Below are 19,512 nucleotides of genomic sequence, written 5' to 3' on the forward strand. Positions count from 1 at the left end.
CTGTTATTTATTTTACGCACTTTAAATATCGGGACACGTATACAAGGTTTTGACATATCATATCGATGCATCTATATATATTGTTTGGAATAACCATAGACACTCAATATGCAGTAATGATCGAGTTCTCTATACAGGGTTGAGGTTGATTCTCTAATAATATATATAATTTAAGTTGTGATCGAGTCTGAGACATGTACACGGGTTACGATACGTATTAATTAATTCGAATATTGTATATTAAACTATATATGAATTATTGAGTTAGTGATTGTGGACTGTTAACTGTGGACTACCAAGGTTGGACAATTAAAATGAATTAAAATATTGATTATAACATATGAAACTAAACAATTCTTCAAGTTTGCCACTTGATTTCATTTTAAACCTCATTTGTATCTTGACGATTACAATCTGCGATCAAACTTTTCATGATTCTTGAAAACACCTCAATCGAGAGGATGAACCAACCGCATTTCATCTACGGAAGAAAAGATTGATGCATATAGTTATACACACTCGGAACCTGAGTAAACGTTTAACACGTATCTGTGCTAGCTCCTTTGGCATTGTTATTACCGTAAATAACAATGCAATTCTTTTCTGAATTAGCCAATTTTGTCACAGCTCCAGTAAGTCAACTTCGTCTTTTCAACCGTACTAGTCTTATTATAACCTTGATATATATGAATGCTCATTTATTGTCACTGGAGAACCTTTCATATTCTACTATGTTACCAGCAGACGTACCAGCAACCTCGTTGCTTCTTGGTTTAAATCTCTCCGATAAATCATTATATTTATTCATTGAAACCCTATCATATACTCATCCGCATCTTGTAATAAGAACTACCATACCAGTTACCGGGATCAACAATCAGTACTTTGAAAACTCACAACATATCTACATCAACAGTTATATGTATAACATTTATCTTTTAGAATTATGATCTTTCATTCTGAAATTTTGGAAAGCACTTAGTCTACAAAACAATACTCTAAATGTCGAGAAAGCTGAATGAAGCAGCAGAAACTGTAGACAACCGTAAACGACCTTAATCATCGGAAGTTTAATAATAAAGAATAGTATGTTGGTAAAGCTCAAAAAAAGTGGGAACTGGAAAACGGATTGAGCTAACCACGAAGGAGACCAAGGACAAATACAAGGACCATACCCTATGTTCAAAGAATCCAGGTAAATTCTGGATCCAATGAAACATTCAACGTATATCTTGCTCTGTACTCATGTTAAAATCTTACGGAAAATCTTTCTTCATCAACCATCGAACTTAGGAATTCCAAAATATCATCATAAATATCTTCGATATTTCTGAAGATATTTTCATAAATATTCTCGTCCAAAATTATTTATCTCTTCGTGCTATCTATATTATATCATAAAGGAAACTACCTTAGTTTCTAAATTTCTCAACAAAAAAAAAAATTCGAGTTTGAATTATGAATGATTTTGAAGTAGTGTTGGAAATTGATGCATGAGTTAGTATAATATAATGACACTTGATCAACGTGATTATATTACAGTAAGTCATGCTGAGTTTCTAATGGGACGTGATGATTCACAGATCATAACGTTATCATGTGCCATGTTACATAGCTCTTTCATTCTGCTTAACTTCTGAACATATCAAGAAAATATATTCTTGATAGTTCTATTCTCAGTGATTCTGATAATTTGACAAATCAAATCGTGCTAATACATTCTTTCTTATTTAGAAGATGATGTTTATTCGAAATTCCATACTTATGAATTATGGACCGTTACTCTCTTTACTAGAGGTCGGGAGGATAATCAAAAGGCAAAGAGCTCCAAAATATAAGAGAAAATATAAAGCCCAATAACAACCCGAAAGTTACAAACCGTAGATATTAATACGAATAGCAATATAAAGACACGGTATAATTAGGAATAGTATCACCCCAAGGCAATAGTAGAAGTAAACAGATTCTTCTGGTGGAAGATTAAAAAGAAGGATAACAGATATGAAAGTCAGGAATATATCCAGAATTAAAACTGGATGAAGCATATTGACTGATGATTTGAAAGTATGAATTAAAATATAGAAAATGGGAGTGGTGAGAAGTAATGGAGCGGAAGAATTCATTTATAGTAGAAATACCGGACCGAGCAATCGAGGCAGATCATCGCATTTAATTAAAGAGATCTTAATTTCCTTATTCGTCGAAGAATCAGATCTTATAGATTTCCAAAGATTTTCTTTTAAATCCCTTGAATTCCGGAATTCAACCAAGACAATGTCAAAAGTTAAGACGCACCTCATTTTCTAAATTCGACCATGACTACGTCAAAAGTTAAGGCGAAACTTCATTTTCTCGTTTCACTCTTTTGTGATAGCTTCACTCGTACTCTTCGAATAATCGAATTGTTTTATCTATATTACTCAATGATGATAAAAAAAAAAAAATTTATCAACTCATATTCGTCATGAAAACATTTTTATTGTTAGCCATGACCACCTCACTCAAATTTCGGGACGAAATTTCTTTAACGGGTAGGTACTGTAGTGACCCGGAAATTTTCGACCAAATTTAAACTTAATCTTTATATGAATCAGACACGATAAGTAAAGTCTGTTATGTTGAGTCACAAAATCTTTAAACTGTTGTCATAATTGACCTTCAATCATTCCCAACGATTCACGAACAACTATTTGTAAATAGATAACATATATATTTAATTAGGTAGTAATAATTTGAAATATAATTTAGAATATAATATAATATGATTATTAGATATTATATTGTAAAGTAAATAAAATAAAATGCTATTAATGGAAACTATAGAATATATAGATATATATAAATATGTAAATAAATATTACTTATAAACATAAAAAGTTATATTAAATCTATTTGTTTAAAAAATATATAATATATTTGTGTTAGTAATTAACTTTGCTATTTTAAAACTGTTTATATATAGAAATGGAATATAAATGAATTCGAGCTTAATTAGTAAACGACAGTAACACTCGTTTGACATACGATTGTGATTTAGAAAATTTAAATACGATCACATGAGAATATAAAAATAAATGTTGGTGCGTAAGTAAGTTACATCAATATTAGATTTGCTAAATGTTTTTAATTTCTTAGTTTAAGATTTATTTTTCTTAATAAAATTAATAACGAATATACATATATATATAATAGATATAATTTATATAAATAATTATTAAATGGAATAATTACAAAATAACATATAATTTTTGCTTTAGCACTGAAATTATTATTGCTACTTTTATTATTATTATTATTATTAATAATATTAATATCATTATTATTATTATTATTATTATTATTATTAATATATTTATTATTAATTATTAATATTAATTAAATATAAATTAAAAAGATATATTATTGTACGAAATCTGTTTCCTATCTCTTTCAACTTTAAATTTTTTTCTTCCTTCTTTCTGTACATCCGTGAACCATGATATTATTGATATTTGATTTTTGACACTGAGGGTGTTTGTCTCTTCTCCTTTCTAATCAGATATTCTACGAGTAAATATCTTTACTTATGCAAAATAATGCATATAGAACACACACATACACTAGCTCAATTCTTTCTCTCTTCTCTTCTTCTCTTAAATATACCAAAGCTCCCATGATCACCTTCAATCAACTTCACGAACACTTTAACACCTGCAAACGTACCACCTGTTGTTTATTACTACTTCTTTGTTGCACTGGTTGTAAAGCCAACTCAAACATCACCTTTTTGATTGTTGCTGTCCTCAGACGAAGAACACCACCTTCATCATCTTCGTTAACCATCAAACTCACCATTTAACCAAACCACCACTAGAACATGATTACGATGGTGAGCTACTACTTGCGTACTGTTTCTGTTTTCTTTACTTATTTATTCTTTATCAAACAACAAACAAACACACTTGCTATTCTGCATCCATTTAGTTCGATCAACTACTGCTGCAATGATTACGTTTTCGTTTTGTAGACCGAACGTCACCCAAATTACCACCATAACTATGAAACCGATTAACCTAGTAAACCGTCATCTTTTGTTCCTATTTTTGTTGCTATTCTGTTGTCGATCGAGTTCAAACCACTAAACAAGAAACTACCGCATACACCCACCATAGACTGCAACTCGTTTCCTACTATTATGGTATCATATTATTGCTACTCTTTAAATGCTTTTTGTTAATTGAAGACAGACTGCAAATTGTGACCCTACAATTACTATATTTTACTTTCTATCAAACTCCACCCAAAGAAAAACCGGGCCCTCTTGTTTGCCAATTCATTTTTCAACATCCGTGTGAAAGCAATCAAGCTACAATTAGTGTCTTCTTTCTTTTGTTTTACCTTGTTGTCGTGGTGGTCAAAAAGGAAATATCTAAAAAGTAGAGCCAAGTTAAAATAATGATCATGAGATAAGTTAATGATAATGAAACACGATATTTAGATGATTACAATTACGTGTATGATGATGATAAACCTATTTTGCTCTCTTCTTGTTCGAGACAAACCATAATTAAACCACCTACAAAACCATCAACAACACCCATCTCCATACCTCTCTCTTTCATATTTTTTGTCGTGATCAGACCAACACCACCTGCTATGATCTGTTTTGAATTGCTGCTACAGCTACTGCAGTACTTACGTTTCTGTTTTCTATTCTATTCGAACCCAAAACCGCCACCCTATCATCGCCTTCATTGAAACAATCGCACCTGCCCAATTTCGAATTGTTGCTACTGCTGTTACTGCCTGTTATGATTGTACAAAGAAAGATGGTGATAGATTGATGATGAAGTTAAGACGATGAACAGAGATGAAAGATGACGATTATATTTATGATTTAACGATAGCATCAATAAGCTGTAAAGTTTAAGATGTCGAGTTTATGATCGAGAATTATATCACGGCTGTATACCACTATAATATATAACAGATACAATTAAACCTAGTGGACTAGTAGGACATATTGGGCTGTTAAAAATTCGAACTCATGAAACTATTAATGGGCCGAAGGAAATTTGGGCCAAATCATGGAAACGGTGATTAGTTGGATTAGATAGAACTTGATGATGACGGTAGTGTTATTTATGATAACAAATGACGATGGGTTCATGTTGATAATTTAATGAAAATCATGATGATGATTAAGTTAATATAAGATAGATGATGAAGTGAAACATGATAATAATAATTGATAATAATCGGTGATGAAGATCATGTTAAAATGATGATGATGATATTGATTAACAGATTCGTACATAATAATAGTTTAAGCGTATGAGATATAACAAGAAAGTATTAAGCAGAGCATTGGTTTAGTAGTGTGTTGATTAGCGAGAGGTCTCGGGTTCGAATCCGGGCATGGATGTTTGTTTTTGAGGCTTACTTCATTAAGGTAGTTTCTAATATTTTATGTTATTATTATTATTACTAATTATTATTATTATTATTATTATTATTATTATTATTATTATTATTATTATTATTATTATTATTATTATTATTATTATCAATATTATTATTATTATTATTATTAATTAACATTATTATTATATATCATTATTAAATTTAATTATTAGTATTACTATCATTATTTTATATTATCATAATTATTAATTTAACAAATAAAAGATATTTATATAAAAAATACAGTTATTACATATATCATAAGTATATCTAATTTATTATTTTAATATAAAAATAACGTATGTAGATATATATAACATTTGAAATAATAAAAAAAATACATTACTATAAGTAATATATTATATAATAAACTGGGTTGAATACCATTACATGTTCATTATATGTATTAATATATATATAAATGATACAGGTTCGTGAATCCAAGGCCAACCTTACACTTGTTAAATGATGTTATATGTATTTTTACTACAAAATACAGTATGGTGAGTTCATTTGATTCCCTTTTACTCTTTACATTTTTGGGACTGAGAATACATGCGCTGTTTTTTTTACAACTACTTTATTAAATGCTTTTGAAATATATTTTGAACTGCGATTACATGAAATGCTTTTATAAATGTTTGACGAGATAGACACAAATAAAACATTCCTCGAATGAATTATTATGCAGACAGAAGTTCTGCGGATTATTGTTGAATTATGTGGACATGATAATTGCCACTGTTGAATTATGTGGACATGATAATTGCCACCCTTGAATTATGTGGACATGATAATTGCCACCAGTTGATGTGAATGTTATATATCGAGAGAATGATTTTATACACAGGTTATGTGTATGTTATTTTTGTGCACAAGATATGTGTACGGTTACTATGATTTATGAAAATAATTTCGTACATGAGAAAGATGTACTGTATTTAAAAGATATAGCATGTACATTACAGGTGGGTATAGGATTCGGGCCCATTTGTACCATGCAACATTTAAATCTTGTGGTCTATCAAAATAATGAATTTTATTGTTTATGATAAACCTATGAACTCATCAACCTTTTGGTTGACACTTTAAAGCATGTTTATTCTCAGGTATGAAAGAAACCTTCCGCTGTGCATTTGCTCATGTTAAAGATATTACATGGAGTCGTTTATGGCATATAGAAGTCAGTTCATCGCGATGGTACCAGATGTTATTGTATTTGTTCAGGAAGATTTTGGACGGGGTATGACATACAAGTCATTACTAGTTAACCTTGAGAGCATTGTTTCTTAGTTAGCCTTAATTAATCACTAAGTCATTTCTAATAGCAATCATTATTCTAGTGACTTTGGATTAAGTGTGTTGGTACTTGATGATCAGACTAAGGATAGCTAGATAAGAATTAAGATCACAAGTTGTTGATTAACACTTATGTGATATGCCTAATCTTGGTTAATTTGTCATTAAGATGTAATTAGGCGTAATTAATCACAATTAGTGTTTTTATGACCAAAACTCGGTTGAGTATGAAGAAGGCATCTATTCTAAGCATATTGAGAAAGGTTTCATGAATTATAGATGTCGGGAACTAGTCAAACTTTATTTGGTCGAAAATGGTAACAGAGAGAACTGCGGTCGCACTGCGGTTGACCGTGGTGACGACCGTGCAACTTGTTTTCAAAAAACTGCGTTGCAATTCAGTTTAGGTTTTCACGGTTGACTATGCGGTTGACCGTACCTCGACCGTGTGTTTAGCTAAAGTTTTAATTTCATTCTTTAACCTATGTTTGACTTGGTCGTTTGCAAGATAAAGTATGGATTAGTGACCTTGCGTGTTTTATATTAAGATGTCAGTCATCAATTATGCATATGTGTGTGTCATTATCAAAACATATTCTTTGGTTAATCACACTTTGGTTAATTATACTTAAGTTTATCATTTAGTGCATTAACCCACATTCAACCAACATTCTCCCCCTTTTTGATGATGACAAACATACAAGTGATGAGAGATATGTTGCTATAAATACACAAGTGTTAACAATCACTTGTATCCATCTTTCTCCCCCTTTTGTTGAAGCAAAAAGGTTAGCTCCCCCTAGAACTAAGCTCGCCCTTAGAACAAAACTCCCCCTTAAATTGTGCACATTGGAAAAGCATATATATTAAAACACAACAAGCACATATTTTATTCAAAGCACGCATGAAACATAGTGATGCATATATGAAAATATGCATGGAAGGTACAGTAGATCAATCCTAAGTTTGTTCTACATGGGATGAGATGTGCTTGGGTGAGATGAGCATTTTCCATAAACAAGATTGTTCAGAAAGCGCCGCAGGATCTTGTGAGTTCGACGATTCTGACGATGAAGGATGGACATTTGAGTGGAGGATAATAGTGCAATGAACTGGTAATCTTCCACACTATCATCATATCCCGTAACACTCCAGGCAGGTGTGTTCTCTCCTTCTGTTTCTTCGTTAAAAGGCCGAACCGAATCATAGTTGATTGGGAGGGAGGTTAGACCAACAGGATGTACGTCACGAATGCACAGTTATGTGAAGAGCTTCGTTAAGTGTGCTCCATAGGGAAGATATAGAGATTCATTGTATACCAATCCATTCATCCTCTTTGCCATGAATAGTGCCATGTTGACTTGAATTCGGTATTGGAGACACCAGAGTAGTGAGGCTTCACAGGCATGAATGTTTTGTGGATAGTGTTTCCCCTTTGCAGTAGATATTTTGACTTATGACTTTGAGCCAATGGTCAAACTTAGACGCAAGATAATTTGCCTTAAGACCATCACTTTGGATTTCAATGTGATTGATGGGCCTTTGACAAAAGGTGTTGATGATGTCACCTTTTGTGACAAATTCGGGAAGACAGAGGAGATATGGACTATAGGAGAAACATTCCACGCCTTCATCGGGAACATGCATAAATTTTCCAAAGTCTTTAAGAGACATGGAAAACCCTTTATCAAACAACCAGAATTTGATGGTATTTGGGGGAGTGAAATCATAGTTAGCGTAGAATTCACGAACAAGAGTGTAGTGAATGGGACCTTTCAGAGTTAGAAATGAATCCCATTTTATGTAAGAAAAGTTTTCGAGAAGCTCTTTTGAAAAAGGCTCAATAGTAACCATACAACCTTCGACAATTGGTCTAGTGCTAACCATTTGTCGGTTGCGATTGACCACATCTCGTTCTTCTTGAGAGTTAGGAAAGAGATTGTCAAAGGAGTCAGAAATTGAAGAAGATAAGTCAATCACAAAAGGATTGTCGGGAGAGTTGTTTGCTTGACTCATTTTGAGTGAAATGGTGTAGTGAGTTTTACATCATAATCTTCTCAATTTAAAGGGAAAAAGATGAACCTTCATTTAATCTTTCATTCCCTTTTGGAGTAATTGAATCTTTTGAGAATTTTGATCATATTCAAGTATGCTAGTTTATGAATGATACTTTGAGAACAGATTCAACTAGATTTGAGAGGTTCAATGTGCATTTATTTTTCAAAGAGAGAGAGAAAGAAGTGTCAGACTGATACACGGTCGATTCTGCGCTCGACCGTGTAGTTGACCGTGTGAGAACTGTCAGAATTATAAATTAACTAACTCAAATTAAATAGATTCTAATCAAGAAATATTCAAATACAAACAAGTTTATTCAACTAAAATTTTAACTTCTCTCACTTCATTCACCTTCCACTTCTTACATCGCTACTACTCCGACATGAAAAAGCCTTTTTTGCTTTCTTTAGTAGCAGACTGATCTTGGATTGATACTTCTTTATTTTAGCTTGATTTAGGTAGATTCGTTCAGCTTTTGAATCACAGTCCAAGCCATAAAAAGGATCATTGGCTTCATCTGGAAACTGTTCTTCATCACTGTCGGATATATCCTCCAAGTTGATTTGAGAGTTGGTCATGGCTTCATAAACCCTTTCAATCTCATCAGAGTCATCTTCATCATCCCACCCCATCAATGTTAATGTATGACGATTAAATATTTGATAGGTTGGATCTATGCGAATGTCATTTGTTGCCCTTAATTTGTCAAATAACTTCGTAAGATGCATTCCATAAGGAAGAGCTCTTGTTGAGTCCTTTGGCACATTGCTCATTCGTATGGCCATAAAGTATGCCATGTTTACTGGAATTTGCATTTCTAGGCACCAAAGAAGAGCCATCTGAACAGCATGAATATGTGAGCGATTTCCCATTCTACAGTACACATTGTAGTCTATCATTGTGTTCCATATTTGGAACTTCTTTCGCAGGTGTTTGCTCAACACTCCTCGATTGAGAATTTCTCCTCTCGGAGAATTGTCTTCACACAGTGTTCGAATAACATCATCTTTATTGATGAAATCAGGAAGATAGGTCAGACTGTGTCCTGTGTGGAAGAACCTTTCTCCATTTGCTGAAACTTCTAGAAGTTTTCCAAAATCTTGCAGTGTTACTGTAGTTCTTGAAGCTTTCAGCCTAAAGGTAACTGAACCGTTGGTATAGACGAAGCTAGAGTAAAAGTCTTGAACTAGTGATGGATAAATTGGTCCATTTAGATCAAGAAATACATTCCAGTTTAAATCTGAGAAAGCTGCCACCATTTCAGGAAAATCTTCTGCTTCAATTCTCCTTCCTTCTGCTATTGCTCGATTTTTCACTCTTTCTCTGTTAAGTGTTGATTGGTGTGGGCGAAAGTTAGATGAGCTTTCTCCTCGATTTGCCATTTTCTGCGCATTGACACTTTTAATTAATTCAAAGTGCATAATTTAATTGTAGGCAACAAGTTTTGCAAACTTTAATTATCATCAATACTTAGACATTTTGATGTTAATGTTCTTCACATTTTCACTCTTCATTAGTGTCAATGAGTTTGCAACTAGATTAAGATTTTCACAAAGTTCATATGTGTTCTAGACTTTTGAAATCATCATCAACACATGTTTTGACATTCAACATTATTACACTCAATTAGCAACAATGTCATTTATATCATATGAACAATGCTTCTATGAAAATCTAACCTAGATGTATAATGAACCCTAGAATCATTCAATGTTAAATTAACGCATAGATAGGTACTACTACAATCGTTTCCAAGTTGTTCTTTAAGAACAATTTCGACTGTTTGCATCAATTTAGGTTTTGATTCATTCTAGTTAGGGTTTCTTCATAACCCTAATTCATCATACAAACACAATTTAATGTTAGGAAAGCAAGGATGAATCATACTGAAAGTAGGAATTGAAATTGAAGGAATGAGCGTTCTTCTCCGTGCGGTCGATCTCCTCAGCCATGTGTAGGTGTATGTGTTTTGAAGTGGGTTGAAAAGAAATAAAAGTGAGGGTTTAGTTTAATTTAAAACAGAATCAGACCACGCACGGTCGAAGCACGGTCGACCGTGGTGTTAGCCGTGCAGATATTTTCACACATACAGGACAGGAGTATGCGGTCGTGTATACGGTCAGCCGTGGTGCTGCCGTGGATCCTTCTGATCACTTGTTTCTTCACTTCTTTTTTCTTCGAACGCGTTTTGACGATTCTTGAGTTCTATAGAATACTTGAGGACAAGTTTTCTTTTCCTAACATTGAATGATTACATCCTCCTGATGTTTAATCATCAATGACATGTAATATACTATATCTATATGTATGTATACATATATATATATATATATATATATATATATATATATATATATATATATATATATATATATATATATATATATATTCATATTTAATCATTCATATAGTATACACAAAACGCATTAATCTAGTATTTGTCATGCAATACATATTTTCACATAAACACACAATCCTAAGGCAGGTAAGCTTCCTACACTAATCTTTTGAAATCATATTTCAAAAATAATTTTGCATTTGTAAGAAAAACCTTTCATTAATACAAAGTCTTTTTGAGAAGGTTATTCTCATTAGCATTTTGATCATTGATTTTGATTGATTTTAAGATTACCCAATCCTTGACTTATCTCTACCATGGAATTGCTAGCTTGGTCCATTTTTCCCATATTCTCAATTTTCCTAATAATGGACAATGGACTTTGATTACAAGATTTGTGTTTGCTAGAGTCGTAACATATATTCATTTCATGTTTATCTCTTGATGAATCACAAATAGTTATCCTTTCAAGTTTTCTTTTCAAGGTGTTATTTTCATCAATTAAAACTTTGTTAAGTTGTCTAACTTTGTGTAATTCTTTCTCCAAAAGTTTTACTTTGTCACGACTACTATCATACACAAATTTAGTTGTCTTGTAATCATCTAACAATTTTTCATAATTAGAAGGATAGAAAACATGTACCTCATTGCAATCCATGCTTGAGACTTCATCTTCTTTGAATGGAGATTCAACCTCTTCTTCACTTTGACCATCTTGATCTAAATCATTCAAAGAACTCATGAGGCAAAAGTCTTCATTTCCATCCAACCCTTTTGCTTAAGAATCACCAACCTTTTCCAAATCCTTCCCAATTCCTTTACCCTTTAAACTTCTAGAGTTTAAATCTTCTTGAGAACATTGTGAATCCCAACATTCTTTAGCACTTTCACATGAAATTATATTTAACCTTTCTTCATTAGGAAAAATTCCATGAAGTAGTGAAATTGCATCAAATTGTTTCAAAACATCATTGTTTTGAAATGTTAACTTCACTAGCCTTGAACTAGCTTGTGGTACAAAGTCTCCTACTTTGATTATTCTCCACAAGTAGTAATCCTTGTATTTGAGATAAAACTTAAATCTTAATTTTCACACATCAATATTCATCTTATCAAAGATTGGTGCTTCTTTCACCAATTCTTTCAAGTATCCCATAGTTTGAGTTGATCCGAGAATCGTTGACTCAAGTTTTTGCACCAAACGAATTTTGATACTTTCGCGATCGTTTGTAGCGCAATGATTTGAGCAACCGCTCTGATACCAATTGTAAGTAACTAGAGGGGGGTGAATAGTTTCTTAATACTCCCTCCGTCCCATATTAATAGTTCACAGAAAAAAACACACCGTTTAAGAAAATGTCATAAAAGTACTGTACTTTCTGTTTACTTTCCAGTTTTACCCTTACCTTTTCTTTCTCCTTTAATCCTATCCACATACATCAAGGACATAATAGAACTTAAGCCTCTTATTCTTTTCTATTTATGGAAGTAGACTATTAATTTGGGACATCCCAAAATGGAATAATGGACTATTAATATGGGACGGAAGGAGTACGTTTTTAACATTTTTTTTCCGATTGATCATCAAATTTGATTTTACTTTGATCAACCAACTCAACTCAAAATTGATGTGTGTAGTGTATATGTTCAAAATGATAAATGAAGTAATGTAAAGAACATAGACGCAAGGATTTATAGTGGTTCGGGTGGATGTTAACTTATCCACCTTAATCCACTCCCCGATTACACTAATCGTGATTTGTTGCTTCACTAAGCACTTTTCTCCAAACCCGGTGGTGATCCGATTTACAAGTCTTCAACTTCTTTGGTAGACAACAAACCTAATCTTTCTTTCCCTTTAAAAGATCAACTCCAACCTAGATCAACTTGTCTTCACCTTGGACAAGTATTAATCTTCAAATATGAATAATCAACTTCCTAAGTCCCTTTAAGGAAGTAGATCACTAAGCTAGCCTATGCTTCTACTAATTGAAGTTACAAGACTTATACACTTTGCAATGATGATCCTAACGCAATACTAGGACATACATTACATTAAGTAAAGTCACAAGATAAATGATTTTGATTAGTAAGTTTACAACAACCCAATTCTATATCTATAAGATCAAAGAATCTTCTCTTGCTTGATTACATTTGAGTAATAATTGATGCACTTGTGATCACTGGAGATAAGCCTTTGAAATATGCAAGAGGGTCAGCTTCAAATGCTCTTAAATGTTTGCCTTTTACAGTGAGATTCAAAAAATAGTCGTTGACACACAGTTGCCTGCACGGTCTACCGTGGTTCGACCGTGCGTGCTCTAGTCCAAAATAGGTATCCGTTGTATAGCCGTTTGACTCAAATTTGAACACAATATTTTGGCACCTTTACTCCTTCTAACACCTGCAAAAGAAATCAAACTTCCTATACAAGTACTATATGCATTAAGTGTGTGAGATTTGGTCTTAATACATGAAAGTGACTAATCATTCCAAAAGTGGTAAACTCAACATTCTTGGAGAAGTGTCTTGATTGGCATTTAGGGAAATTTCAGTTTGGTCAAGACTTAGTTAGTCACATTAATGTCTTTGGTTCAATTCTAAAGACTCGTCACTATGTCATTAACTTCCTAGTTTCAATTAATCACAAGTCATGACCTTTTTTAAGTTTAGTTAGAGATTAATTGAACAATGTCTATAAGATAATCATGAAGCATGTAGAGACATCAAAGTTAAGTCATAAGCAATCACCCTTAGTTTACTTAGACTAGATCAAATAGACAATTGACTATACTTTCATTGTGAACCATTTTACACTTAATCTTTTGGAGTAGGTTAGTTACTTGAATCCTAACTAATGAACACATAGCAAACATATTAATCAAGTTGACAAGTTAATGAGTATTAAGCATATTGGCAAGTAGCAAGTAATACTCACATAGCAAGAGATAGTTATTCTAGGATCAATCATATAGATACTTACATAACTTATAATTCAAGCACTTAATAAGTTTAATGTGCAATATAACACATTACATAATTAATGTGTAAGCACACATTAATGTCTAACACATGCACAAGGGAAGAGCAATCTCTAGTTGGGACTTGGTAACCATCCTAAATGTATCTAAGTGTGTTTTAGGATTACAAGTCATTACTAGTTAACCTTGAGAGCATTGTTTCTTATTTAGCCTTAATTAATCACTAAGTCATTTCTAATAGCAATCATAGTTCTAGTGACATTGGCTTAAGTGTGTTGGTACTTGATGATCAGACTAAGGATATCTAGATAAGAATTAAGATCACAAGTTGTTGATTAACACTTATGTGTTATGCCTAATCTTGGTTAATTTGTCATTAAGATGTCATTAGGCGTAATTAATCACAATTAGTGTTTTTATGACCAAAACTCGGTTGAGTATGAAGAAGGCATCTATTCTAAGCATGTTGAGAAAGGTTTCATGAATTATAGATGTCGGGAACTAGTCAAACTTTATTTGGTCGAAAATGGTAACAGAGAGAACTGCGGTCGCACTGCAGTTGACTGTGGTGACGACCGTGCAACTTGTTTTCACAAAACTGTGTTGCAATTCAGTTTGGGTTTTCACGGTTGACTATGCGGTCGACCGTACCTCGACCGTGTGTTTAGCTGAAGTTTTAATTTCATTCTTTAACCTATGTTTGACTTGGTCGTTTGCAAGATAAAGTATGGATTAGTGACCTTGCGTGTTTTATGTTAAGATGTCAGTCATCACTTATGCATATGTATGTGTCATCATCAAAACATATTCTTTGGTTAATAACACTTTGGTTAATCATACTTAAGTTTATCGTTTAGTGCATTAACCCACATTCAACCAACACAAACTATAGCTCACCAACATTCGTGTTGACCTTTTAAACGTGTATTTCTCAGGTGCTTAGACGTTGTTGCTTCCGCTGTTAGACTTGCTGTCTTTGTGTTATAGACTTACTGTTACAAACTCGCTGTATTAGATTTCCACTGCATTACTTAGAGATGTCTCAATTATGGAACTTTTACTTTGCATTCGCAACTTATGTTATTTGAATAATGGCTTGTAACGACCTTTGTGTCACGTTATCTTTTGTAAAATGTTACCCTTTTTGAATGCAAAACTTTTTTTAAAACAGCATGTAGTATTATACCGTGTAATGGACCTGTTGTTGACGATTCATACATGATGGTTTTGTACGGGGCGTTACAACTTCAGTCTCCGAGTCTTTGGATGTCTTTGCTACCCTCACTTAAACACTACCAATAAACTTGCACATCGATCCACACCCTGCATCTTTCTTGGGTATCCATCCAACCATCGGGGTTATCGCTGTCTTGACCTATCAACACACAAAATCATCTTGTCTCGTCACGTTACCTTTGACGAGACCTCCTTCCCATACAGTTCTACCACCACCTCTGATCCTCCCACCTATGACTTCCTTGACCCACCCCCTAATCTCTATTCGCGCACCTATTCTGAAACCTCACCTCAAACTACCTCAGACCCCACTCCCACTACTCCTTCACCTCCAACCTCACCCCCAACCCCTCCACCTCCTACTCCTCCAGCTCAAACCCCTCCTCCACCACCTTCTACTTCCATACACCCCATGGTCACTCGTCACCGTACTGACAGCACTAAACCCGTTCAACGTCTCAACCTTCTTGTCTCTTCTCCTACTCCTGTTCCTAAATCTTATTCTCAAGCGCTTACTAATCCTAACTGGCATAACGCTATGACCGAGGAATATAATGCTTTATTTAAAAATGGTACTTGGACCCTTGTGCCTCGCCCCGCCGACACGAATATAGTGCGCTCCATGTGGCTGTTTAAGCACAAGTTTAATGCAGATGGTACTCTGAGCAGGTATAAGGATCGGCTCGTTGCCAACGGCCGTAGTCAACAGGTTGGTATTGATTGTGATGAGACATTCAGCCCGGTTGTTAAACCGGCCACGATTCGGACAGTTCTCGGTCTTGCTGCTTCTCGACATTGGCCTATTCATCAGCTAGATGTCAAGAATGCATTTCATCATAGTCATATATCTGAGAATATTTATATGCATCAGCCTCCAGGATTTCGTAACTCTGCTCATCCGGACTATCTCTGCCTTCTTCAGAAGTCACTTTACGGGTTAAAGCGGGCCCCTCATGCATGGTTTAAGCGGTTCGCAGGATATGCTCAGCGCGTCGGTTTTCTTCATAGCAGATGTGACACCTCCTTGTTCATCTTCAAACAGGGCACCGATATTGCTTACCTACTTTTGTATGTTGATGACATCATCCTGACAGCATCTTCACCTGCTCTCCTTCAGCGGATTATCACTTCTCTACATCAGGAATTCTCCATGACTGATCACAGGCCTCTTCAATACTTTCTGGGTATCTCTGTCACTCGTACTTCTTCTGGTATGTTTCTCTCACAGAAAAAGTACGCCACTGAGATTATTGAGCGCGCTGATATGGTTGGTTGCCACTCCAGTAAGATTCCCATTGACACTAGCACCAAACTAACCGCCAGTGGTCCTCCTGTTAAGGACCCCACCCTATACCGCAGTCTGGCTGGTGCTCTCCAGTACCTTACTTTCACGAGACCGGATATTGCCTATGCAGTTCAGCAGATATGTCTCTTCATGCATGACCCTCGGGAGCCTCACATGGCTGCTCTTCGGCGGATCATTCGCTATATTCAGGGTACCATGGATCTTGGCCTACAGTTGTATTCCTCATCCACTGCTTCTTTTGTTGCCTACTCTGACGCTGATTGGGCAGGTTGCCCGACTACTCGCCGTTCCACTTCCGGGTATTGTGTATTCCTAGGGAAAAACCTTATCTCTTGGTCATCCAAACGGCAACTTACTCCATCTCGCTCTAGTGCAGAAGTCGAGTATCGCGGTGTTGCCAATTTGTAGCGGAGACTTGTTGGCTTCACAATCTTCTCTGTGAGCTTCATTGCCCGCTCACCACTGCTACTCTTGTTTACTGCACAACGTCAGTGCGGTCTATATGTCTGGAAACCCGGTGCAACATCAACGCACCAAGCATATTGAGATTGACATACACATTGTTTGTGACCTTGTTCTCAAAGGGCATGTTCGTGTGCTTCACGTACCGTCTCGCTATCAGTTTGCAGATATCTACACCAAAGGTCTACCGTCGGCTTTGTTTGATGAGTTTCGGACCAGTTTGAGCGTCTGTTGTGCTCCCGCTCCAACTGCGGGGGATGTTAGCCGATAATGTTGATTGGGCCTGCGTGCCTTCCTCGTTATTGTTAAGGGCCTGCGTGCCCATGTTTGTCTAGGTTTACTCTCTTTATATTGCATTGTACGTACGCTATTGGAAATCAATCAGTATCACAGATCAAGGGATTTAACACTATATACTATATACTATACTCATTAGACAGTTGCCTCTAAAAGAATTCATTCAAACTCCGTCGTCATTTCGATTATATACATATTTTTTATTCTAGAACTTACATATCCAACATATTAATTAATTAACTTAAAACGATACCACGGTACCAATAAGCGATGACCATTTGATAGTTTATATGTTTTTTTATCATACATAAAAAAGATTATTGGGATATGCTACGTGTGACTTTCATTATTTAGTACGGAGTAGTTATTTTGATAATTTAAATTTATAATTTTATATTGGATACTCGTACTAGATTAGATTTATATCTAATTTAATTTGATATAATTAATAATTAATTGATTTTACTCCATAATAATTATGAATAAAATAAATAATAAAATGATGCGTCAAGCCATGACGTCATACCATTAATGGTTCGTACATTCACCACGTGATTTATATAATTATTTTTTTTATTTTTTATTTTTGTCGTCTCAAGTTGCCCACTTGCCCACTATATGAACTTTCACAGCACCTTCCCTCAACTTTTCAAATTTACAATTTCTCCCATCCACTATTCCACCTCAGCATCGCATATAAATACCCATCATTTTCTTCCTTTATCCCAAATAATTTTCTTTCAGTTCGCATTCCCATTAAAAACCCACAAAAACCCATATTTTCAAAATGATGCAAATTCCTTCATACGGTGTAGAGCCTTTTCCGGTAACAAATTCCGGTGATGTACCGAAGTTTTGCCGGAGTACAAGCTTCAGTAGTCTCGTGCCATGTTTAACGGAAAATTGGGGCGACTTACCTTTAAAAGTTGACGATTCAGAAGATATGGTTATTTACGGTATTTTACGTGACGCCGTTAGTGTTGGATGGACTCCGTTTAATTTCTCCGTTAAAGAGATTAAAGCCGAGTCGACAGAATTAGCAACTGAGCCGTTAACTCTAACAACTATCACAGCCTCACCCATGAAGATAGAAGAAACGTCGTCAACGTCCGTTACGGCGCCAACGAAGGGAAAACACTACCGTGGTGTACGGCAGCGACCGTGGGGGAAGTTTGCGGCTGAGATAAGAGACCCGGCTAAAAATGGCGCCAGAGTGTGGCTTGGGACTTATGAAACGGCTGAGGAAGCAGCTACTGCTTACGATATAGCGGCTTATAGGATGCGTGGCTCAAAAGCTTTATTGAACTTTCCTCATAGAATCGGCTTGAATGAGCCGGAGCCGGTTAGAGTGACGTCTAAAAGGAGGTCACCTGAGCCGTCATCCCCGGCTTCATCGGCTTCGGTAAGTGGTTCTTCCAAGAGAAGAAATACGAAAGCGTCGACGGTTGAGAAAATTGAGCCGGAAGTGCAAAGCCGTTCATCAAATTTGGCTGAAGCCGTTTCTGAATAGTTAGATTTTAAGCCGAGCCGATTAGTGGATTGGATTTGTTGAGCGTTGCCAAGTTGCAACTGTATGGATCCATAGGATCGAAAAAGATACGCTCTAGGTCCGACCCGGTGTTGTCGGATAAGGATTGAAGCTAAATACCGAAAAGGCCCTGATTACAGTTTGAGATTAATGAGTGATGTAAAAAAATGTGTGGTCATAAATGGAAATGTGTTACCATGCATGCAACATGGGGGCTTTTTTATTTATTTATTTAAGTACAGTGTGGTTGATAGGAGTTTTAATTCTTATTATTAAAAGTTTAATAAGTTAAAAGTAATTATATTAGACTATTAGTTCTATGGATAAAAATAAGGGTAGTGATATCTACACAACTAATTTTTACAAATACACAACCAAACATGTACAGTATTGTACTGTACAATACTGTAAAGTATGTTTGATTGTGTATTTGTAAAAATTTTGTTGTGTATATATCATGAATAAGTATAGCTTTAGTGCTTTACAATTTTTAATTAAAATGCTCTAGTGCTCTACACTGTTTTCGTTCACTTAACAAGCTGTCGGATTAAAGAATAATCTAATA

The 19,512-nt window shown here is 34.7% G+C and overlaps 1 protein-coding gene across 1 annotated transcript; it reads left to right on the forward strand.

Annotated features, from left to right (window-relative positions):
• Nucleotides 1-18,168: 18,168 nt before the first annotated feature.
• On the forward strand, nucleotides 18,169-19,178 carry LOC139861447 (ethylene-responsive transcription factor 2-like). Its single transcript, XM_071849837.1, has one exon. It carries the CDS (start codon nucleotides 18,207-18,209, stop codon nucleotides 18,927-18,929), a length of 723 nt encoding a protein of 240 aa, XP_071705938.1. The 5' UTR covers nucleotides 18,169-18,206; the 3' UTR covers nucleotides 18,930-19,178.
• The last annotated feature ends 334 nt before the right edge of the window (nucleotides 19,179-19,512 follow it).

The sequence above is a fragment of the Rutidosis leptorrhynchoides genome, chromosome 8 (genome assembly GCF_046630445.1).
Source record: "Rutidosis leptorrhynchoides isolate AG116_Rl617_1_P2 chromosome 8, CSIRO_AGI_Rlap_v1, whole genome shotgun sequence".
Classification (NCBI taxonomy): domain Eukaryota; kingdom Viridiplantae; phylum Streptophyta; class Magnoliopsida; order Asterales; family Asteraceae; genus Rutidosis; species Rutidosis leptorrhynchoides.